The sequence below is a fragment of the Phasianus colchicus genome, chromosome 24 (genome assembly GCF_987193195.1).
Source record: "Phasianus colchicus chromosome 24, bPhaCol1.hap1.1, whole genome shotgun sequence".
In the NCBI taxonomy this organism is placed as follows: domain Eukaryota; kingdom Metazoa; phylum Chordata; class Aves; order Galliformes; family Phasianidae; genus Phasianus; species Phasianus colchicus.
The window spans coordinates 2,170,969-2,194,603 of record NC_143459.1 but is presented as its reverse complement, the minus strand read 5'-3'; the positions used below and the strand labels follow the sequence as shown (position 1 = coordinate 2,194,603).

The 23,635-nt window shown below is 53.7% G+C and overlaps 2 protein-coding genes across 5 annotated transcripts in view; one reads left to right on the top strand and one right to left on the bottom strand.

Annotated features, from left to right (window-relative positions):
- Window positions 1-337: 337 nt before the first annotated feature.
- On the top strand, window positions 338-14,360 carry CTPS1 (CTP synthase 1). Of its 2 annotated transcripts, none has more exons than XM_090124284.1 (19): window positions 338-471; window positions 588-757; window positions 1,555-1,725; window positions 3,816-3,916; window positions 4,573-4,689; window positions 5,969-6,052; window positions 6,366-6,446; window positions 7,192-7,343; window positions 8,304-8,436; window positions 9,184-9,272; window positions 9,771-9,865; window positions 10,395-10,457; window positions 11,027-11,070; window positions 11,682-11,778; window positions 11,902-11,957; window positions 12,042-12,138; window positions 12,393-12,537; window positions 14,032-14,122; window positions 14,246-14,360. In XM_090124284.1, the coding sequence occupies exons 1-18, from the start codon at window positions 353-355 to the stop codon at window positions 14,114-14,116; spliced, it is 1,899 nt and encodes a 632-aa protein (XP_089980410.1). In that variant the 5' UTR covers window positions 338-352; the 3' UTR covers window positions 14,117-14,122; window positions 14,246-14,360. The 2 variants fall into 2 exon arrangements, with proteins under 2 accessions (XP_089980410.1, XP_031450939.2); XM_031595079.2 differs by having other exon boundaries at window positions 362-471; window positions 580-757.
- Window positions 14,069-23,635, bottom strand: part of SCMH1 (Scm polycomb group protein homolog 1) — a 22,959-nt gene continuing 13,392 nt past the window's right edge. Inside the window, exons 8-15 of one of the 3 annotated variants that reach the window (XM_031595077.2) lie at window positions 22,153-22,385; window positions 21,566-21,692; window positions 20,518-20,718; window positions 19,824-20,009; window positions 18,070-18,201; window positions 16,557-16,760; window positions 16,189-16,322; window positions 14,069-15,860 (exon numbers count right to left, since the gene is read on the bottom strand). In XM_031595077.2, the coding sequence (XP_031450937.2) occupies window positions 15,735-15,860; window positions 16,189-16,322; window positions 16,557-16,760; window positions 18,070-18,201; window positions 19,824-20,009; window positions 20,518-20,718; window positions 21,566-21,692; window positions 22,153-22,385 (1,343 nt within the window). In that variant the 3' untranslated portion in view covers window positions 14,069-15,734. Of the gene's footprint in view, window positions 15,861-16,188; window positions 16,323-16,556; window positions 16,761-18,069; window positions 18,202-19,823; window positions 20,010-20,517; window positions 20,719-21,565; window positions 21,693-22,152; window positions 22,386-23,635 lie in introns of those variants that run through there. The other 2 variants (XM_090124282.1, XM_090124283.1) reach the window with 2 other exon arrangements.

Genomic DNA, 23,635 nt, shown 5'->3' with positions numbered 1-23,635 from the left:
TTTAGGTTGGGCATAAGGAAGAACTTTTCCTCTCAGTGGTCAGGCGCTGGAATGGCTGCCCAGGGAGGTGGTGGAGTCGCCGTCCCTGCAGTGTTCAAGAGGCGTCTGGACGAGGAGCTGCGAGATCTGGTGCAGTGCTTGTGGTAGCAGTGGTGATGGGAGGGCGGTTGGACTGGATGATCTTGCAGGTCCTTTCCAACCTTGTGATTCTACAATTCTACAATTCTGTAATTCTACGATTCTATGATCCTAAGAGTCTATGATGCTATGATCCTACGCTCGCAGCCCCTGAGGTAGCCCCGCAGGGCGGGAACGTTCCCGCCCCCTAAGCCCCGCCCCCTCCGTACTGCGCATGCACCCGAGGAGCACCGCGCATGCGCCCTGCCGCCCGCCGGCATCATGCGCTTGTGCGCCCCGCCGGCACGGCGTGCGTGTGCGCTCCTCCCCGCAGGAACCCGCGCGCGGGAACAGGTGAGCGCCGCCCGGCAGCGCGGGGGGATCGGCGGGGCGAGGCGGCGGGAGGGCGGGGCGGCGCGGCGGGGCGGGGGCTGCGCGGCCCCTCCTGAGGCGCGCTGTCAGACCGGCAGGCAGATGAAGTACATCCTGGTGACGGGCGGGGTGATCTCGGGCATCGGCAAAGGGATCATCGCCAGCAGCATCGGCACCATCCTGAAATCCAGCGGGCTGCGCGTCACCTCCATCAAGATCGACCCTTACATCAACATCGACGCCGGAACCTTCTCCCCGTACGAACACGGTGAGCGCCGGGCCGGGGGGATCCGCGCGGCTCTGCGTCCTCCGTGCCGGACGGAGCCCTTCCTGCTGCCATAGAACCGCGGTGGCTGCGCAGAGCCGTCCGGTCCGACCCCTCCCCTCCGTGCCCAGTGACCGCATCCGCGTGGTTCTGGATGCTGGCGGGGATGCTGACCCCTGTGCCTTGCATCGTTGGTGTTTCGGAGAGGAAATGGCTCTCAATGCCCCAGCTGAGCCTCCCCTGTGCGGTTTGAGGCTCTCACCTCTCACCAGCTGTCACCCAGGAGCACGGCTCGATCCTTTCAGTGCCAGCGGGGCTGTAAGAAAAGGGATGGGGAGGGATGACTTCAAACTGATGGGATGGGGAGGGATGACTTCAAACTGATGGGATGGGGAGGGATGACTTCAAACTGAAAGAGGGGAGATTGCACTGGATGTAAGGAAGGACTTCTGCAGGAAGGCAGTGGCACAGGTTGCCCAAAGAGGTGGTGGTGCCCATCCCTGCAGACAACCAAGTTGAGGCTGGAGGGGCTGTGAGCACTGATGGGGCTGTGGGTGTCTGTGCTCAGTGCTGGCAGTTGGACCAGATGGCCTTTATGGGTCCCTTCCAACTCAAACCATTCTATGATCCACAGCCTCCCTTGAGGGAGCACTGAGGTCCCTGCTGAGCCTCCCCCAGACCGAACCACCCAGCTGCTCCCCATGAGACTTTTGCTGCAGACCCTTGCCCACCTGTCACACGCAGCCTCCAAACAATGGCTGCATTGCTCTGAGCTGTGTGTGATTCTCTGTGTGCTGCAGGAGAGGTGTTTGTGCTGGATGATGGTGGGGAGGTGGACCTGGACCTCGGTAACTACGAGCGCTTCCTTGACATCCGCCTCACCAAAGACAACAATCTGACGACTGGGAAGATCTACCAGTATGTCATCAACAAGGAGAGGAAGGGAGACTACCTCGGCAAAACTGTCCAAGGTGATGTGAAGCTTTGTTTCTGATGCTGAGGAATGTATTCTGTATTTCTGTCCTGCTTTTTTTTTTTCTTTCCTTTGGATTCTGTCTCAGTTTGAGGTCTTTCTGTGGTCTGTCCTGTCCTTGTGATAAGTATGATTTGTTCTTAAAAGGGGGAATTGTTTTAAACTGAGACAGAGGAGGTTTAGGTTAGATATTAGGAGGAAGTTTTTCACACAGAGGGTGTGAGGCACTGGAACAGGTTGCCCAAGGAGGTTGTGGATGCCCCATCCCTGGAGGCATTCAAGGCCAGGCTGGATGTGGCTCTGGGCAGCCTGGTTTGGTGACTGGTGATCTTGCACACAGCAAGGGGTTGAAACTAGATGAGCATTGTGGTCCTTTTCAACCTAGGCCATTCTGTGATTCTGTAATAAGTAGAAGGCATAGCAGTGTGAGTGTAGCTGTAGATGCTGTAGGTTAACTGTAGTCCTGCAGATTGTTGCTTGGGAATTCATCTCTAAATTGGAGAGAGATGAAGGGTGGACTGTTTTTGGTGGATAAGGAATTGTTTGGATGGTTGTGGCCAAAGCATTGTGGTCAACAGCTCTGGGCGCAGGTGGGGGTGATGAGAAGTGTTGTCCCCAGGGGCCCATCTCAGCAGTGGTGCTATGCAGCATCTTTACCAATCTCATTAATGATGGATCGAGTGCACCCTCAGCACTTTGCTGATGGCACTGAGCTGAATGGTGCAGTTGATACAGAAAAAGGAAGGGATGCCAGCCAGAGGGACTGTGGTAAACTCCAAAGGGGGGGTCCCTGTGAACCTGATGAGGTTTAACAAGGCCAAGTGCAAGGTGCTGCACTTGGGTCGGGGTAATCCCAAATATGTATACAGGCTGGGAGAATTCCTTGAGAGCAGCCCTGCTGAGAAGGATTTAAAGGCCCTGGTAGATGAAAAATTTAACGTGAACCAGCAGTGTGTGCTTAGGCCAGTGGTATCCTGGGCTCCATCAGGATGGCAGTGGGCAGGGGAGATTGTTCCCTCTGCTACGCCCTAATGAGGACCAGGTCCAGGTTTGGAGCCCCAAACACAGGAAAGATGTGCAGCTGTTGGAAAGGGTCCAGAGGAGGGCCACAAAGATGCTCAAAGGGCTGGAGCACCTCCCCTACAAAGACAGACTGAGGGAGCTGGGCTTGTTCAGCCTGGAGAAGAGGAGGCTGTGGGGTGAATCATTGCAGCCTTCCAGTGTTTAAAAGGGGATTATAAACAGGAAAGTAATTAACCTTTTACATGTAGTAACATGTAAAAGTGACAGGACAAAGGGGAATGGTTTTAGAGGAGGGAAGGTTTAGATTGGATGTTGGGGGAAGTTTTCAACTGATTGGCAGTGAGGTGCTGGCACTGCTGCCCAGAGCTGTGGATGCTCCGTCCCTGGAGGTGTTTAAGGCAGGATAGGATGGGGCCCTGGGCACCTGGTCTAGCACTTGACGTAGAGACTGGCAGCCCTGTCTGCAGCAGGGAGGTGAAACTTGATGATTCTTGGGGTCCCTTCCAACCCCAGCCCTTCTATGATTCTATGGACGTGCTGCCTGACCTGTATCCTGGACTTGGATCCGACTTTCTGACACAGGCAATCCTAAATGGGAACTTCAGACTGATGTGGATAATTTGCTAGCTGGTTAAGACAGTTATTACTGCTTAATTCATTTAACTAATACTGTGGTGTCATTAGAAGACTGAAAGGATCTCTGAGGATCAGATCAGTCTCTATCCTTTCCAAGAATCCTCCACAGCTGTTTTGGATAAAGATTTCTGGAGGCAGTTTAAATCAAGCTGACTCTCTGAGCTCAGTGTGTGGAACTGTTTGTACTGGAAGCTTCCAACTTAAAAGAAACATTTCCATTTAAACAGATGTGAGCAGTGGGGCTGCATTTCCTGCCAAGGCACCTCTTGAAAATGGCAGCCAAAAATAACCATTCCAAACATTCATCCTTGAAAAATGCACATCAGTACTTTAGGAAGTGATCTAGGAAGCACTAGCTGTTTATTTTTGATGATTTCATCTTCAGTGAGTGAAGTTGTGGTCTAACTCTTCTCCTGGCTTCTTTCTCAGTGGTCCCCCACATCACGGATGCCATACAGGAATGGGTGATGAGGCAGGCACGCATCCCTGTGGATGAAGATGGTGTGGAACCCCAAGTTTGTGTGATTGAGGTGTGTAGCTCTGGATGGATTAAACCCAAGTGTGTGCATGTTTTGTTTAGCAAAACTCACCTTTCAGGAAGAGTTGACTGCTTGTTGTTGGGTTCTTACGAATCTTCCTTGTTAGCCTTAAGCTTTTCAGTGCTTTGTGTCTGAATCCACATACAGAAAGGCTTGGGTCTTGGAACAGGTTTCCCAAGGAGGTTGTGGATGCCCCATCCCTGGAGGCAGTCAAGGCCAGGGTGAATGTGGCTCTGGGCAGCCTGGTTTGGTGGTTGGTGACTCTACACACAGCAGAGAGTTGGAAGTAGATGAGCATTGTGGTCCTTTTCAACCCAGGCCATTCTATGATTCTCTGACAGTTGCATTTTTGAGGCCCTCTGCCTCAGATGAATCTATGGAATGAATTTTAATTAGAAGTTGATACTTTGAAGGCTGCGTTAATCATGCTGTGCCCTCTTTGCACCTGGTGGGTGGAGGAAGGGTAGGGCAGTCACCTCGAGGCACTTGTCTGTGCTCCTAGCTGATGCTCCCTTAGGGAATCAGGAGATGGTGCTGGGAGATGTGTTGGTGTGACTGTATGTATGTGTTAGTACACTTCAGTGGGCCTTTGTAGCAGAGGATGTCATGATGCTAACTTGAATTCTAAACACCTTTGTCTTTCCCAGCTCGGTGGCACAGTGGGTGATATTGAGAGCATGCCCTTCATCGAGGCCTTCCGCCAGTTCCAGTTCAAAGCTAAGAGAGAGAATTTCTGTAACATTCATGTTAGCCTCGTTCCACAGGTATGGAGCTCAGCTGTGGGCTGGGTGGGTGCTTCTCCTGAGCCACCTGTATAACTGCATTCTGAAACACCTTCTCTGCATGCACTGTTGTATTTGGGTTTCTTTATGTAGAAACTTGTAGAAGAAATCGCACACAGAGAGTGGTGATGATCTGGAACAGGTTTCCCAAGGAGGTTGTGGATGCCCCATCCCTGGAGGCATTCAGAGCCAGGCTGGATGTGGCTCTGGGCAGCCTGGTCTGCTGGTTGGTGACCCTGCACATAGCAGGGGGTTGGAACTGGATGATCATTGTGGTCCTTTTCAACCCAGGCCATTCTATGGTTCTGTGAAATGCAGAGAATATTTGGTTATGTATTTTATAAACAGGAAGTGAACAGAAAGTTTTCAGAGTTTGTAAATGCGTTATAAATAGTTGGAAGCCTGAGTTTACTGCTTCTCCCATCTTTAACTGCTGCTATTCCTTATGGAAACATGGGAAGCTTTTATAGGTAAACATGCTTTGTAGGGCTTGGTTCAGAAATGCAACCAAAAAGCTGTTGTGAAGCAGTGCTATGAGAAGAGAAATGTAATTAGAAATCATGAAGGAAAACAAAGTTTTCTTATGTTCCCAATTGGCGGTGCAAGCTCCAGTCAATACGAAAAGCACAATGAAGCTTCTTCATGGCATGCAATGCCTGCTACAACCTCATCTGTGTTATCTGACCTGGCTTTGAAGGCAGTTTACAATCTTACCCACCCGAAAATGCTCTATTCTGAATCACCATTGAAAGAACAATTCTTCCATGGTTTTTGACAGTACCAGAGAGCATCTTCTGTAGCACTAGAACTCTGTAGATGAGAGTTCCTCATCATGGAACTGGATTTGGAGTAATTTGATTGAGTTTCTGAAGTGCAGATTGCTCCCTTTTCTGCTGTCCTTTCTTTCCTTCCCTTTGCATCCAGATTGGGTGATTTAGGGGGAGAAAACAAGGAATGGAAAATGTGAGGTACTCAGAGGGAACAGTGGGGAAAAAAATAGTGGGCTCTCCGTCCTGCAGTTGGATGAATTCCTGCTCAGTGTGCAGACTTCAGCTCTGGTTTCTTCCGGTTGCTCTCAGCCTTTGGCATTAAAATACAGAGGAGTAATTGAAGCTGATGTGAATTGTCTAGAAGCCAGATCAAAGTTTTAGAAGATGAATAAGAGTGGAGGGTCCCCAGTAAGGTTGGAGAGTCCCCAGTAATGCAGTGTGGTGCTTTGTAGCATTAGAAGTTAATGCAGCCAATTCTGCTCTTTGACCAGCCAAGCTCCACAGGAGAGCAGAAGACAAAACCCACCCAAAACAGCGTCCGGGAGCTCAGAGGTCTTGGTCTCTCCCCCGATCTGGTAAGCTTTGTTGTGTGGCTTTGGGTTTGGAAAAGAAGTGCTGACACTGTCATCTGGCACTCAGTGTAGCAGCTGGGGTTTGGAACTCTGTGATCCATCAGGTCCCTTCCAACCCAAAGCCATTTCGTGATTGCGTGTCCCTGTGCTGCAGCAGAAGCCTGGCCTCATTAATGCTGAGGTTGGGAGCTTTTGCATTGGTCCTGCAGAATGGAGCTGTTTTCTCTCCCAGTCAGAGACTGTTGTTCAGCTTTGTTATGTGGGTGCCTGAGTGCTGCTGTTTTGCTTCACAAGGGTGACATTGCTGTTCTGTCAGATCGTTTGCAGGTGCTCCACTCCCCTGGATACCTCCGTGAAAGAAAAGATTTCCATGTTCTGTCATGTTGAACCAGAACAGGTAAGGCTTGCTGTCTGCAGATACATGCAATAAATGTTCTGGCTGTTTGTTGGGTGCTGTATCTGAGCGCAGAGCTGATGTGTTCCAGCTTTGCCTTTCTGGGAGCTGCATAATTCATTTGCTTCTTTGTCTTACTTACATTCTTTACATCAGTAAACATTACAACAATGGTCCCTTTTATGCTGGCATTTTTTTATAAGTAAATACACTTAGGCTTGGAATTCAGTGGTATCCAAGGTATTCTCTGAATAGCTTTTGACCTCAGTTATTCCTTCTACAAAGACAGAAGAATGAGTATTTTTCAGTGTTGTGACACCAGAGGGCAGTTGCCCAAAATTAAAAGGATATGAATGCATTTCTGCTTGCTGCTCCTCTCATGTTGTTATTCCTCCACCCAAGCCTGTGTGAAGAGAATTGAACAGGAGTTAAGTGGGGCTCTCAGCTCTGGCTGGCTAACCTGCTGCTGGCCAGGAGCTGTGAGTAATCTGGATCTCACCACACGCTTCCCAGGAAGTTTAATACAATTTCACCTGGTTGTTAACTATCTGCAGTTGCACTTAAAGTGAATACAAAGGAGAAAAGTTACAATTCAGGGAGTTTTATCAGTGAGGTGCTGAGCTCTGCTTCCATGCGAGTCGGGAGAAGTGATACTTTAAAAATAGCTGTGCCTATATCTCTATATAACTGCCTAAAAATAATCTGCCAGACGCTCAGCTCAGCTCTAACCCTGCTGGTATTTGCACAGGTCATCTGCGTTCATGATGTCTCTTCTATCTACCGGGTTCCTCTGTTGCTGGAGGAGCAGGGGGTTGTGGATTACTTCAGGCGCAGGCTGGACCTCCCCATTGGCAGGCAGCCCCGCAGGATGCTCATGAAGTGGAAGGAGATGGCTGACAGGTGAGCTGCGGAGTTGGGAGCCTGGTGGAATTCCTCTGCTTGTAGCTCATTGGGTTATGAGTGTTACCCCGTTTCCATTCAGTGTTCTGCAGTGCCATCTCCTGCCTTATTTTCCTCCTGGGGGAGAGGATGGAGGTGGAAAAGCTGTTATGGCAAAGCACTGAAATCCGTGTCTGGGTGTGCATGGCATTCATTGGCTGTATGGATTAAAAGCAGTGCCTTTTGGGTGTGCATTCAAGAGAGTGAGGCAGCTGTTCTGTAACTCTGAGATTCTGAGACACCACAGGTTCCACAGTGCTCTGTCCTCATGAAACACCAAGCTGACGGTTTTCAGTCTGCACCTGAGTCCTTCCTGCTCCTTACATGTCTCTGCCCTGGGAAGGAGCAGAGCTGAGTGATGCTTCCCTCCCATTGTAACAGAGCATTGCTGCAAAGAGCATCTTATTTGGGCAGGGACAACCCTCCTTAAGCAGTGTGATGGAAGGTACCTAGCAACTCTGGCACAAATTTCCAACAGAATCCCTTAGCTGTGAGCAGGAAGCTCACTACGTCAGGTGCTAGGGGCACAAAGGAGGCAGCACAGCATAAGATTTTTGTATTGTATTCCTGGCTGCTGCAGTGAGCTCTGTCAGCAGCGTGGGTATGCTGAACAGGAGAAACATGCAGAGTTGTGCTTTGATCTTCTCTGCTCGTAATTTACTGCTGACTTTTTGGATCCTCCCAGAAAGACAGTTTGGATCTATTCCTAACAGCTTTTCCTCTCACTTTGCTTTTTGTTTCTTACGTTCTTGCTTTGACGTTTTTAGGTCCCAGTTGCCATGGGAGGCCTGCTTTTCCACAGGAGGTTTCTCTTCCCACAGACTTGTAGAAGCTGAATTGTTTCTGCCACTTGGAAAAGATCGTCAGTGATTTTTATCCCCATTTTCTCTTAGTAACCCCTGTGTTTTGCTTTTCCTTCAGGTATGACCGTCTCCTTGAGACGTGCTCCATTGCACTTGTTGGCAAGTACACCAAGTTTTCAGACTCCTACGCCTCTGTCATTAAAGCACTGGAACATTCTGCACTGGCTATCAACCATAAACTTGACATCAAGGTGTGTGTTTCCCACTCCCAAATCCACCTGCACTGCCACCCCTCTTCATGAGGTTTCTCATAAACCGCGTGGGAGAGTTGATTATGCCACCGAGCCTTGAAGCTGCATTGGATTACAGCATCCAGACATCTGCAGTCAGGCATAGAACAGCAAAATCTGTAGGTACTTCCCAGCAGCTGTGTTTGATGATGGAGAAGGGGTTCTGGTGCCCACACACAGAGGCCTTGCATCGCCTTATGGAATTATGTAGCTGTGTTCCAGGCTTCAGGAAGAGCAGGATGGTTGTTGCAACTGGAAAACCTGCAGTTTTCCCATGCCTAGCACTGATGACAGCATTATTTAACTATAATGACCTATGTTTCACAATGTCCTCTTGTTTCATTGGTACCTGTTGAAGGTTAGATGAGGTGTGTTTGTGGAATGATGCTTTTGCGTTGTGATTGTCTGCATCTCATGGTGCTCTGTGGAGATGTGACACTGAGCCACGTGGATTTGGGATTTTCTCTTGCAGCAGTGAGAGGAGGATACAAAGACATGGCTTCAGTTTTTGCACACCTAGTGTGACAGTGGGAGGAAGCAGTTCTGTTGGCTAGCAAAGGGGAAATGAGTGTGGAAAACTCAAAAGCATTGAGTAGGACACAGACTGAGAGCAATCCAGGGGAGGGAAGGAGGAGAATTGAAGAGTCTTGGTCTTGGTGTCCCTCTGGTGCTGTCTCATTGTGTTTTTCTGGATTTTTTTTTCCCCAGTACATTGATTCTGCTGACCTGGAGCCTGCCACTCTGCAGGAAGAACCTGTCCGATACCATGAGGCGTGGCAGAAGCTGTGTGGTGCTCAGTAAGATCCTTGTGCTTCTTTGGGCCATGGCTGATAAGCTTGCTGCTACTGATGCTCTGGGAATGAAGAGCTGCACTGTAAACCTGTGTCTTAGGCACTGTGCACGGGCATGCTGCCCCAAAGTCCTCTTGATGGAATTTAGGATAGAGGCAGAAGAGATGATAGGTGGAATGGAGAAAAGCTGTTAACAAAGTGGGGGATCCTGTGAAGGGCAGCAGGAGGGAAAGTTGATATGCACAGGGAAACAGAGGGAGAAGGGAAGTGGTGGGCACTGCTCAAACCAAAAGGAGAGGGAAGGAGGGTGGAAGTGTGCCATGCAGTTCTGTAGGGAGATGTGAGGAGGGGAAGAGTTGTTTTGCAATGCGCAGAAATGCTAAGAGTTATCCCAGGAAGTGAGCAGAGGGGCAGCTCCAAAATATTGTGGAGGAGAAGTGGTGTGTGGCTGTGGGAGCTGTGCTGGTGAGCACTGTGTGAATGGTGTCTTTCATCCTGGTACAGTGGCGTGCTGGTTCCTGGTGGATTTGGTGTTCGGGGCACAGAGGGCAAAATCCAAGCTATTTCCTGGGCAAGAAAACAGAAGAAACCCTTCTTAGGTGAGAAATGTTTTTCATCCATATAAAGAAGTAAAGCAAAGGAGACTGAATAACAGTGTAATGGACTTCAGCATGAGCTTTGCTGACTTCCATTGCTATCCAGACTTCAGAATGTCAAAGATAAGTGCTGAGGGCAGTAGTGCTCTGTGCTGAGCTGTGCCACTGTAGCAGGCTCTTATGTAGTCAGGGCTGGCTGGGGTGGTGAGGCACTGGAACAGGTTGCCCAAGGAGGTTGTGGATGCCCCATCCCTGGAGGCATTGAAGGCCAGGCTGGATGTGGTTCTGGGCAGCCTGGTCTGGTGACTGGTGGCCCTACACATAGCAGGGGGTTGGAACTGGATGAGCATTGTGGTCATTTTCAACCCAGGCCATTCTGTGATTCTGTGGGTTGTGATGGCAGATCCCTGTGCTGGGGTCTGAGCTGCAGACGAGGCCGTGGTGGTCTTGCTGTGTTTTCAGTGATGGTGTCCGTAGCTTCACTGCGTGGGCTCAAAGATACCTCATCTGTGTTCTGCCTCTTCTTCTACAGGAGTCTGCTTGGGAATGCAGTTAGCAGTTGTGGAGTTCGCACGCAATGTTCTTGGTTGGTCAGGTAATTGCACAGAACCATCCCCAGGCAATGGACATCTCCTTTTGGATGTTTGGGTAACGCCTGTAATGCTCTCCATTTTCCATTGGCACATAGATTGCATTTTATTTTTCCTAGGCTTGTAGAAAATTCCCCTCCCCCGTTGCCAGCTCAAAGGAAAAAGAATAATCTCATTCAGGCAGAATGCATGGGGGCATTCACTCAGTGTTCAGAGTGACATGAGCAGAGCTGTGTGTGCAGGTCAGCTTGTGTGCCCTCACAGCCCATGGCCACAGAGAGCAGCAGCTCAGCTGGGCAGGCAGCAGTGCCTGCTTTACTGCCTCGAAGTGCTTTCTGGGCTCAAATAGAGCAGGTCTCTGCTGTCAGACCTTCCTCCAGAGTGCCAAACTGAACTCAGTGCCTCAGGCTGATTGTGAACCTTCACGGGTAGTGAAGGTGAGAGGGAGGAACGTGTTTCTGAGCCCTCCTCCCTCCCTCATTCTGCACCTTATGCAGAATGTCCCAAGTTGTGTTTGTGAACTTCTGTGAGAGGGACTTAAAGGTATTTCTAACCCCTGGATATAACATTGCAGATGCGAACTCAACAGAATTTGACCCCAACACCACTCATCCAGTGGTGAGTATGCCATGACTTGCTTGCTGTATCTTCACTGTGCTCAAGTTGGTTTTCATCACTTATTTATCTGCATGGAAAGTGTTGTTTCCTGTGTGGCTGTATGGCACTTGCTGCTTTTGAGGGTTCTGCAGTGCTTGGTAGACTGCAACAGGGATTTCTTTAAAACGTGATTTATCTCATTGCACTTCTTCAAGAAACCAAGGTGTTTTTTCAGAGGGGAAAGACAAAGCTGCCCCTCCTAACTGGCACTTGGATTGCTGTCTGATTTCATGGGATCATGTGTGGTGATATCTGGGTCCATTGCCATCAGTATCACTCACTGATGACCTCAGTAATTAACAGAAGCAGACAGGAATTGCCTGGAAAGTCTGTGGGTGGTCTCTGAGCTGTGTTCTCAGCCTGCAGGCTGCATGCAGTCCCACCACACCCACACTATGTTCCATACAGCCTTTCTGGAGCATCGCTCTCTTTGCTGCTCTGCCTGGTCTGGACTGTGTTCCTTGGGCTGCTGTGCTTGTCTTCTGCCTGGATGTTGCTTGTCCCCTGTTAATGTTTCAGCCTCTCTGTGAGGCTGTGTGTCCCTCAGCCTCATCCTGCTTTGAATTTCCCAGGTGATCGACATGCCAGAACACAACCCCGGGCAGATGGGTGGAACCATGAGGCTTGGCAAGAGGAGAACGCTCTTCCAAACGAAGAACTCAGTCATGAGTAAGGCATTTCCTACCTGTGTGTTCTGAGTGCTTCCTGGTGCTCATAGGGATTTGTCAGAACATGGCATTGTATGAACTGGTTGATGTTTGCTCATAGATGTTCACCTTTCTTTTGGTGCAGGGAAGCTGTATGGCGATCACGATTTCTTGGAAGAGAGGCACAGACACAGATTTGAGGTACGATTGCTGTTGTGGGTGTTGGGCTCCCCTGTACAACCCAGGCACAAAAGAAGATGGGTTCTCTTGCTTCTCGTCCTTCAGGTCAATCCAGAGCTGAAGAAATCTTTTGAAGAGCAAGGCTTGAAGTTTGTCGGCCAGGATGAAGAAGGAGAGCGGATGGAAATAGTTGAGCTAGAAGGTGAGTGTGTCATAGGGTGAATTGTGCGTGTTAGCATCTGCAGGGAACCTGCTGAGGGACACAGCATGCTCCCACATGGGGCCATGCTCCCTCACAACCATTCCATGCATGGTGAATTGCACTAACATGAGTGCCATGGGCCTGCCCTTGTAGGAGCAAGAATCAGGGTAGGGAAGACCCTATCATCAACAAGCATGTTCAGCTGCAGGCCTGCAGACTTGTCAGTGACGTGCCCTGTTTTTTTTCCCTTGTAGAGCATCCATTCTTTGTGGGTGTTCAGTACCACCCTGAATTCCTCTCCAGACCCATCAAGCCATCCCCGCCATACTTCGGGCTGCTGCTGGCGTCTGCAGGAAGGCTCGCACATTACCTGCAGAAGGGCTGCAGGCTCTCACCCAGGTGGGTTGGAGGATAACAGCAGGCCTCTTGTGGGGCAGCACAGCTTCCCATGGGATGAACTGGAGAGTCACAGAGCCAGGCTTTGTTGTGGGGCTGTAGGATAATGGGGTGTGCAGCACTGCTTCTCGCACTGTGGGAAACCTGTGATGTGCCAGCTTCAGCCTGGTGCCCTGCTGGGAGCTGTAAGGAAACTGAGCCAGGCCTGCTCTTGTAGATGATTTTCTCCTTTTAGATCTTTTCTCCTTGTAAAGAGCAATGCAGAGGGTGTGCTTTTACAGTAGGAGCACTCGTGCTCGCTGAACTGCACAACAAAAGACCATTAACAGTGCCAAAGACAGAGGGTACTGAAGCACTGAAACAGTGCAAGGTGTAATGCAGAGCGCTGCTCTGTCCAGACTGAGCTGCAGCACAGCTGTATCACAGCTGTTCTGTGCTGCTGCCTGGGGAGCAGCCATCCCCTGTGCTCTGGTTGATCTCTGAGCACAGTGCCTGTCATGATGCCCCATTTCAGTGCCCTGCAGCTGCAGGGATGTTTTAATTTCCTGCTTTGGCCATGGGGATGAGGCAGCTCCTTCCATCCAGAGAGACCAAGTTCCATCCTTCCTGCAGCAGCTGAAGGCAGCATTGCAATGTCTGGAGAGTCTCTGTGTTGGTGTGAGCAGAGAACAAAACACGTGTGGTCATTACAGCACAGCCTCTGTTCCTCACTGCTGTGCTGGCACAACTCTTATCAGCAAGGCTCCTCTCTGCACACCGGTGCAGGTGGCAGCAGGGGGTGCAACAGTCTGTGCTCTGAAGAGTGCTTTAGAGGGATGTGGGTACAGGGTTGGGCAGAGAACTGTAAGGAATCCAGCAGGGACAATGCAGAGTGCTGGGGGAGCATCCTGAAGGATCCCTGCATGGTTTGGGACTGTGCAGCATGTGTGTGTGTGCATCACGTGGAGGAGTTCACCCTGAAGGACTGGTGCTGGGTATCCAGCAGCTGGGAGGAGGCTTTGCTCCAGAGAAATTCTCTTCACAGGGATTTTACAGGGACCTGACAGCATCCCAGAGTGCTCAGGAACAGGTTTTTAAAGAACTATAAACGTGTGGGATGGGATGAGGCAGAATAGGCAGAGATGTAAGTGAGGCCCAACTGCTGGCTGTGCTGTTCCCAGGATGCTTCCCATTGGAGCCACTGACTGATTCTGAAAGCTGTTTGATGGATTAAAGGCAGCTGGCTGTCACCAGGAGGCTGAAAGGGAATGCACAGTGCAGGTGGCTACCAGTCGATTTGCTATTAGCTTTGTGTTGATTAGTGTGGTCTTAGAAGATCTGCTACAGAATTAATCTTAGGTTTTGCCAATTGAAATCAACACATGTGGCCGAGCCCCATCTCCAGAGGGACGGCTCTGGGAAGCTCTGCATGCCTCACTTCTCATCCTCGGGCAGAAGGGGGCACTGCAGAGCCCTCTGCGAGCACTCATCCTACAGCACTGCCTCTGTCCTCTGCAGGGACACCTACAGCGACAGGAGTGGCAGCAGCTCACCTGACTCGGAGATAACAGAGCTCAAGTTTCCATCCTTCAACCACGACTGATGCTCGGTAACTCCCAGTGCTCCCAACCCCTTCCCTTATGGAAAGGAAAGCTCAGCTGCTCCGCTCTGAGTGTGGATGGGTGTCTGCTGCCCTTCAGCATCACTGATTCCTTTTCCTCTTTTCCTTCAGCTGTGTCGTGGCTGAAGAGCCCCCGTTTGGTTTTCTGGGCCCTCTCACAGCAATATGTGACCGCTCTCCGCTTCTGCCTTCCCTAACTTATGGTTTATACACTTTTGTTACTGCATCAGTTTCCTCAGCTCTTCTTTTGTCCTTCGGCGTTGATGTTGAATCATAATGGGAAAAGAGCTCAGCATAGCACAGAGTGCTCCATCCTTGAGGTACAAGAGTTTGGGTACAGGGGGAATCTTGTCTTCTTTCCTGGGGGGATGCTGTTAGCACAGAGCACACGAAGCACAGCTGCCAGGAGAGTGCACTGTGACTGAAGGGTGCCCCTAGCTCTGCTCTGCACTCCTAGGGCAGCAGCTGTGCTCTCCTTTCTTTTCCTGCCTCTTGCTGCAGTGTGAGCACTGCACCCTCTGCTCTGTGGCCACGGAAGAGAAAGGAAGTTCCCAACAGCAGTGTCTCCTCTCCCCCTGCTCCCCTCCTGCCTGCACACACAGCAGCTCTGCGTTATTCTTTTATTTATAAACAAATCGACGTAAAATAAGTGCAGAGGAAAACATGGGCTGAGCCCATGTGGGGGCCTGGCTGCAGCGGGAGCGGCGCAGGTACGGGTGAGGGTGCAGGACCGCCATCTGTGGGACCCCCCCTGTGAGCAGGGAGCTCAGTGCTGGCAGTGCTGTATGATAAATGCCTTTCTATCACTTTGGGTTTGCAGGTTTTGCCTTTTTTTTTTTTTTTTTTTTTTGCAATTTTCCCCTTAGGGGTAAACCTGCAACCCCCCCTTCCCCCCGAACTCCCACTGCTGCAGTGGGGGGCAGCACTGGGGGTAATCCAGGGATGAAGCAGCTCAGGGGAGCTCCCTGGCTGCTCTTGGGGCAGCGCAGGGGCTCTGCTTGGTGGTCCTGCCTGCTGCTGCATGGGGATGTGCAGGGATGGACCCTGCAGTCCCCGGCCTGCAGCTCAGAGCCCAAGTGCCATCGCAAATAAATACATCAGACAGAGCCCCCTGCCCAGCTGGGAAGGAGCTGCAGGGAGAGGACAGCTGTGGGGAGATGGGCTCTGCACCTCCAGCTATAAATCCCCAGGAGCTGTGAGTTCGACATCAGGTACAAAAAAAGTCAGTTTTCAACAACTCCTCATCATAAAAAATGCGAGGGGGAGAGAAGGGCTGATGAGTCCCATGGTGCCCAGCTCTGCTACTCCGCCTCCAAGCTCGCTCCATCTCCTGGGCCTCCCCAGTCCCAAATAAATATGGAAGACCCCCAGGGGGGGGCAGTGCTGAGCCGCTCCGTGCTGGCGTGGAAGACAGGCAGTGTTGGGGGCTGGGGATGGACACCCACCCTATTCCACGTGGCCAAGCATCCAGGGGGGCAGGAGGGGCTGAGGGCTCAGGGCTCTGCATGGTGCGTCCCTGCAGCCGGGCTGTGGCGGTGGCGTGGGTGGGTGCGTGTGGACGGACTGCGGGTGAGCGCGGGGGCCGTCCTGCTGAGCGTCCTCAGAACTTGCCTTGCTTCAGCTTGTCGATGTGGTAGGTGAGCTTCAGGGCTGGGCCCAGCTTCAGCCCCATGTACTTCATCATCATGTCGCTGCGCAGCAGCAGCAGCGCCTTCCCGTCAATCTCCTGTCGGGATGAGGAAATGAAGTGTCGTCAGAGCCGGGCAACCCAGCACCATCCCAGCCCCTACTGACAGTGGCACACGGATAGCCCTTCTACAGGAGCTTCAGAGCAGGGCACTCTAAGCTGTACTTGCAATGTGCTTCTTGCTGGAAGAAATTTGCAATGAAGTGAATTTTAGGATTCCAAGAGGAAGAGCTCTGTGTGGTTCAGTGCTGCCGTGAGCTGAGCTCTCCATGAACACAAAGAGCACCAGAGCTCAGGCTGGGCTGTGCCCTATCCTGCCACCCTTGCTCTGCCCTTCCTGCCCCGGTACAGACAGAGACACACTCACGTGCTTCCGGAAGAGATCAGCGTGGGGTCCCAGCTGTGGGTCTGCCTCCCGGATGAACTGCATCACCTCCTCCACCGTCCAGCACGAGGGGTCGCGGCTGCTGAGCCGTGTGCCATCGCGGTACCGCTCGGAGCCTGGGGCACAGCACATGGCAGAGTTATGCATGTGCATGCAGCAGCATTACCCCACGTGCACAAAGCAGTGTTACCCAAAGGCATGCAGCAGCACTGCAGTCATACATTCCCGTTCCCCACCTGCCTGAAGCAAGGGCGCAGATGGACAAAGCACACATTGCAGCCCCCCAATGGACCCCAGCTCTGGCACTGCCTAGCGCTCCCTCCCCCATCAGTGCCTCCACGTGCTCCTACCCGTGGAGCCGAGCCTGCCTAGCGTGGAGGTGCTACCCTGGCTGAGGCTGCAGGGCTGGTGCAGGTGCCGGTATCCCTGCAGGCGAAATTCCCTGGAGCTTCGGCTGTGACCGGAGGCATTGACGGCATTCAGGGCGGAGTCCATGGGGTCCATGCGAGGCTCCAGGGGCCCAGGAGGGCCGTCTCCCAGCACGAAGGTTTCACCTGGAATGCAACATGCTGCAGTCAGTGCATGCGGCTGTCCTGTCCCACCTTGAGGGCAGTGAGCAGTGCTGCCAGCTCTGGGCCCAGTGCCCCACAGCCAGAGCTGCCCCACAGCCAGACTCACGCAGTGGCTGCTCTGCTGACCACACTGCCTGCAGCCCAGTGTCCTGCCACTGCTCCCAGAGAGGAACCTGAGCACTGCAGCCCTGCATAAATTGGGGGCAGCAGTGCAGGTTGTGGGGCTGCAGGGCAGCATATGGCACGGACCTGCAGGGTACCGAACAGTGCTGTCCACCTCTCTGCACAAAGGAGGACATGAGGAGTGCAATTGTGCATTTACTACAGCACACATCACCCAACTCCCAGGCAGACCCAGTGCTGCATGAGCTGCCCTCTGAGATGCAGTTTCTATGTCAAAGAATCCCCAGCAAGTCCTGGCAGTGCATAGTGCCCCATGTCACAGTGAGCAGTGTCCATAAAGCAACCACACATGGGGCATTCTGTGCACCAGGAGCCCCTCTGCCTGTGCTGCTGCCACCCGTGGCGGCACACCATCAGCTGCATAGCACTGTGCCATGCCACAAACAATGCTGTGAGGAGAGGTGAGGTCGTTCCCTCCGTCACCCAAGCATCCATCTTGGCTCTGTGAGGCTGCCATGCTGCAGCCAGGCCCTGCACCCCCATGCAGGGATAGTGGCCACGCAGGGCTGCAGTGGCGCAGCACTGTGGGTGCAAAGCTCACCCTCATAACACCTCCAGTCCAACAATGAACAGAGTCACTGTGTTGATGTGGCCACACTCCCACACATTACAGTGGTGTGCTCAAGAAGCAGTGTGAGGCTGTATGGATCCCCAGCACAAGCCAAACTCCCACTTCTCCCAAAACCAACAACTGCGGCTGCTTTGGGAGGTGCAACAAGGAGGGACAGCACACGGCTCAGCGTAGCTGCGAGGAACATGAAGGGAAGGGCAGCTCCCAGCCATGAGGCTGCACTGCACAACCAACCTGTGCACAACCAGCCCATGCACAATGCCGCAGCAAACCTCAGAGGCAGACTGGAGCAATGGGGCTGCATTAGGAGCAGTGACACAGCAATGGCACCCAGATGTGGGTTAACTGCCCCGTTGTAGTGCTCCTGGCTGTCAGCTGTCAAGATGGGAAGGACCACCTTGTTAAATGTTCCATTCACCCTGCTATGGGGGTTCCTCTGTCCTTCTCCATGCAGCTCCCATGCCAGTAGCATCCCTCCTGCACCCCTCCTGTTCCCAGCTCTGTGCCTGCAGCGCTGGGAAGAGATGCTGTGCTCACCTTCCAGTGGGTGACGGTCATTCTTTGGTAACTTTGGGGAGAGAGGAGCACTGTACGGAGGGGAATCTTGGCAATAGCGCTTTGTACCCCGGCCTGGTCCCTGCAGAGTGCCGTCTAACGAACTGCTTCTGTCTAGGGAAAGAGAACAAGCTCTGTTCAGAGCTGCTGGGAAGCAAGGCAGGCCGTGCCACAGGCACCCATGTGCCCCACCACCCCCCAAGTTGCAGCCAGCCCGCACAGCACTCTGCATTTCGCTCTGTGAGTTCTAAAGACGGAAAGCGCAGGGCCAAAGCTCACCAGGGGCCACAGTGCTTTTTGCCATCTTCACCCCAAGTGCCACCTTTGCTCAGCTCAGCCCCGTCCCATCTCTATCTCAGAGCCCCAGGCCATCCAGCAGTGCTCTGCAGGTTCCAGTCAGTCACCCCGTGGTGGCCAGTTGCACGGGGCTGGCACCATATCATGGCACAAAGGACGGTGGCAGAGAGGACGGGTGCTCGCCCAGCAGGAGATGTGTTACAGTCAACAAAGGAGCGATGGGGCTAATGAGGGGATGGGCAGAGTAGGACACAACAGAAGGAAAACACCCTCAGTGCAACGGACACCTTAACCCTATGAAGACCCTCCAGCAGCGGGGGAGATCAGGCAGGAGGACGCCGGGTACGATGGACACAGACGCTCGCTGGGCAGGCATGGAGCAGCAGCAGGCAGCTCTGAGGGGGCTCAGCCCAGCCCCCACCCCACAGGATGCTGCAGTGTGGGCTGCAGGGCGCAGTGCTGTGAGCTGTGAGCTGTGCCCCCACAGCTGTGCAGGCAGCGGGCACACATGGGGCAGAGTGGGAGCACTGTGCTGCTCCACTGACAGCAGTGCCGAGCAGTGCTGTGCAGCACCCACCAACAAAGCTGCACACCACTGCAGAACAGCACTGCTCGGTGTCTTTGTGTGTGGCACACACTTACAGAGATCCACTGCTGCCTTCCCAGGCTGGGCCAGGCAGGACAGTGCCTGCTCAGAGAGATATGAGGAGCTGAGCACCAGAGCCAATGCAGACACTGAAGGCGCAGGGCACACTGCTGGCGCTGCAGACACAGCAATGGCAGTGAACACAGTGACCCTGAGTGTTGCTTGAGACAAGAAGACGTGGTTACCAAGCTGCCAAGAGCAGATGCAGGCTAGGAACCAGCCCTGGCTGCTGTGCAGCAGAGCTTCCACATAACAGTGGTGCCCACACACGGTGGTCCTGGCATTCCTCCTGCCCTTGCTTTCACACTGACCCGTGCATAGCACTGCACACCAGCCCTGCTCCTACCAGCAGCCATCAGCTCTCTGTTTGTTGGCAGCTCCACTGCTCCCTGACCCACTGACCCACTCCTGCTCGGCCCCACGGCGGCACACAGGGTGGGAGGTGACACAGCAGCAGCCCTCATGCTCAGCCTGACTTCAGCACGTCCTCATCCTCACACAACCTCTACAAACGACGGAACGATCCTCACCCTCACCAGAAACCACTGCATTTGGGAACCTCAGAAAGATATTGGAGCACCTGCTCCCTGCAGAGCTCAATGCTGAGCTGTGCTTGCTGCTCACCCATGTACCCCCAGTCCAGCACGGCACCGTGAGCTGCAGACAGTGGCACCCTGAGCTGCAGGCAGCAGCACGGCGTCGCTGCAGAACGCCCTGCCGCCTCCCGAGCGATGGGGAAAGCTGGGTACGGGACCTGGGGTCCCCTCGGTGCCACCCCCGCCCCAGCTCCTACCTGGTAGATACCTGTCGTGGTCGTACTCGTGTGAGCGCGGCGCGTGGCTGTGCTGGGAGAAAGGCTGGTTCCCAAAGAGGTTGTCACTGCGGAGGTTGTGGCACAGTTTCTCCAGGAAGCGGAGGACGTAGGTGATACTGTTTACTGCGGGCAGGTTCAGAGTGTGCTGTTCCCGATCAAACACAGCTGGAGACAGAAACAAACAGAGCCCAACACGTAAGGCCCTGGCAAGGGCAGGTGGCCTCACCACCAGCTGCTGCATCTCCGCATCGCCGCTCTGCACCAGAGCCACCAGCACAGCCCAGATGGGCTGTGGGAGTGGGGCCGTGGGATGGGGGGAGGAATGGCCATCCGGGGGGGCTGTGCTCCCATGGCCAGCTCAGCAGGGGCTCAAGGGGGATTAAAAACCAGGGCTTGGGGAAGAGAGACTTCGTGGCACGGCTCTTCCTTCTACCAGGAGCTGCGGAGTGCCCTCCCATGCTGTGCCATCCTCTCCTGGGGCCCAGCAGTGCTGGTATGGAGGTGATGCCTGCTCCCCAAGGACATGCCCCTGCCCTGAACCAGCTGCTCAGCAAGGAAGAGAAGACAGAAATCTGTCTGCTCCTGGCCCAGGACTGTGCCAAGCTTCATCTTCCAGTGAGCAGATTCTTGCCACAACATCTCTGAAGGCAAAGTGCTGCAGGCCAGTTCTCACCTGAGATGACCTCTCCCCCGTGGCCTTGTTTTAAGAAAGAGAAGACTGTTTTCTGATGGTAAGCGCAATCGATGCAGGCCTGCACTGCTTGCTGCAGGACAACAGAGGCTCGAGCTGGTCCAAAGTGATCTGGCAGCCGCTGAATTTTCTTCTTGTCTAAGTGGGGCCCAGCGCTGCCATTCTTGTTCAAGTAAATGCAAACTGCCAAGATGAGAAATGTGTTTGCCATTAACCCACTCAAGAACGCACAGGAAAGATGCTTGACATCCAACCCGAGGGATGCCTGGGTTTCAAAGACTGTCAAAGTGCTCCCAAAACGCGAGTGAATCCAGCACAGCCACTGCCCATGAACTGGCAGCAGTCTCGCTTTGGGGAACCACTCTGGAGTGTTCCTGCAGGTGTTTCTGCTGCTGCCACTCCTCCTGGGGCTGCTCCCCAGCTTTCAGCCCCCAGGGGCCTGCTTCAGCCAGGTAGCACAGCTGCACCATGCACAGCAAGCAAAGGGATGCAGCCCAAGCTGCAGGGGAGCAGGATGCTTCAGGTGCCTGAGAATGAGCTGCTTTTGCTCTGGGGAAACAAAGAGCCCTACTCACATCCACTGCTCAAATGTATGAGGACCGGCGCTGCGTTCCTACCCAGCTTTACCACCCAGCTGCACAGAGCTCCCACTGCTCTGCTCCCTCCTGTGCCCCAACACCCTGCCCTGAGCACAGCCTCGCTGCTCAGGTTCTGCAGCCCACTGCCCTGAGGCTGTGCAGGCCCTGCAGGGCTCTGTGGTCTCTGCCAAGCAGGGGGCAGCTCAGGGACTGGGACCCCCGTGCTCATCAGACGGACCCACAGCCACTGCACATCTCTGATATGGATGAGGGTGGAGGAAAGGCTGAGCTGAGCTCATGCATCTCTCCTGTCCTCCCTATGCAGAGCTGGGCCACCTCTGCTCCTACTGCCGGCACACGCGCTCACGAAGAAGTAGGAGTGCCCTGCGGCGTCCTGATGGCTGCAGTCCCATGCGTGCAATCTTTCCAGGGATGCGGCCCGAGAGCCTTACCTGTGGGAGCCTGCATGGCAGAGCTGGGGACTGTAGCAGCGTCCTGGGGCACAGTGCTTGTGTCGGGTTCAGGGGTACTGGTGGTTGGAGAGGTGGGTGCTGGGCTCAGCAATGTCCTAGGTTTCCTCTGCAGAAAAAGAGGAGGATATTTCTCCTTTTACCCCCACTCTCCTCCACCACCCACGATTACTACATGCTGCTGTGCATCCAACAGACAAGGCACCATAGGACACGGCACGGCGACGACGGGGAGCCTCGAGAACCTACGCACTCAACACCTGTCTGCCCCACACATGAGAGACGAGCCCCAGACCTGCCAGCCCTGCACCACGGGCAGAGAGCCGGCCCTGTGCCAGGCTGCCCTGCCACGACTGCAGCCCGAGCCGTGCTACCCCACGGCCAACACGGCTCCAGAGCCACGGCTTCTCCATGGGGAGGCCCCAAAGGGCACGGCAGCTCCAAGGTGCTCCCAGCCCCGCGCTCCCCTCTGCTCTCCTACCGCTGCCGACAGACGTGCACAGACACACGCATGCAGCTTCCCATGGCAGCACTGCCTTGCACCCGCCTGCGTCAGCACCAGCTTTTACCTTACTGCCAGGCTTGGGGCCTCTCTTTCTGGGGAATTTCAAAGGCTCCACTGATTTGGAGGGCGCAGGCATGGGCTGGTGGATGAGCGCTTTGGTCGTTCGACCACGCTTCTTCCCTGCTTTGCGACGCCCTTGCCCTTGTTGATGCCCCAAAACAGTCTTTGTGCTACTGTGCATGCTAGGCTTCTCCGAGTTTACTTCGGAGGCAGGTAAAGGGCTCTTTGGAATCACAACTGAAATAAAAAGAGAGAAAGCAAATGTAATTAAATCAAGCGAGGATGAAAACAAGAGCAGCCTCCATCTTCAAACAGTGTCATTTGGGAAAATCCTGGAGCGGCCGCAGCCCCCAGCACCACTCAGTCCTTCCCTGAGCCCCTCTGGGGCTGGTGGTGCAGGACAGCCCTTCTGCTCTGACTGCTGCTGCAAGGAGACAGCAGCAACCCCTGCTGCACTGCAAGACACATGGACACCTCTGACACTGCACAGAGCTGGGAGCCTGGCTGTGTGCTCAACACGAGTGTGCACAGGAGGAGGTCCTGGGCTGCTGCCAGAGTGAGGGGAACCCTGGCACAGACTTTAAACACCAAAGGGATGAGTAAAAGAAGCAGGACAGTATGCACTGGCTCCAGTGTGCCTGACAGAGCCACTCTACAATTGAGGGCTCTGCAGAGCAGCTGCAAAACTTTCACACAGGTTGAGAGCCACGGGACGAGGAGAGGGCTGCCAGGCGGTGACCACGGTGTCAAAAAGATGAGGACAAACAGCTCTCCTCACAGAATGAGGGATGGAAGGAATGACTGCAGCCCTGGGCAGCTCGGTGCTGGGAGGCCCCGCTGCTGCCAGGCACAAAGCAGTGAGTGGAGCAAAGCGCTCCTCCCCACCGACACAGAGCAGGGCCCTGCAGTGCCTACACAGCAGGAGGAGCTCAAAGAGCATCAGTGCAGCCCACAGGAGATGGGGAGGGACACAGCTGTGGAGAACAGTGAGGTGAGCACGCTGGATGTCACAGCAGAAGCATCCACACAGTGCTCCTTGTTAGCGGGCTGCAAAGCCCAGCAGAACACAACTCTGTGGGTGCTCCTTTGGGCACCAGCACAGGTAGAAGCCCTTTGCTGAGAGGTGATGTTTGAGAGGTCCCACTGCACCACTCTGGCTGAGCACACAGCTGAAGGGACCTTTCACGTGTCACAGAACGGCAGAACCAACGGCACAGGGTGAAGTGCCACGAGTGGCTCAGCACACGGGATGGCCGCACAGCAGAACAGCAGAATTCATCCCAGCACCCCGGGATCAGCATGGCAACAAGCCAGGTGAGATGAGAGACCAGCTGGGTACCAGGCACAGAGCACTGTGCTGAGTGGGGATGTCCAGATGCTTGTCACCAGTGCAGGCATTCTGCTGAGCACGCAGATCTGCTTAACTCCAAAACCCAGCTCTCAATTTCTCTCCTGTACCCGGGAGAAATGAAGTGCTTTGCACCCAC

Bases quoted from the DNA above. Each gene is read 5' to 3' on its own strand.
- CTPS1 (XM_090124284.1), top strand. From the start codon at position 353: ATGCACCCGAGGAGCACCGCGCATGCGCCCTGCCGCCCGCCGGCATCA. The intron at 1,726-3,815 runs GTGATGTGAAGC...CTTCTTTCTCAG, and splicing joins CCTCGGCAAAACTGTCCAAG to TGGTCCCCCACATCACGGAT. The intron at 9,273-9,770 runs GTAAGATCCTTG...ATCCTGGTACAG, and splicing joins CAGAAGCTGTGTGGTGCTCA to TGGCGTGCTGGTTCCTGGTG.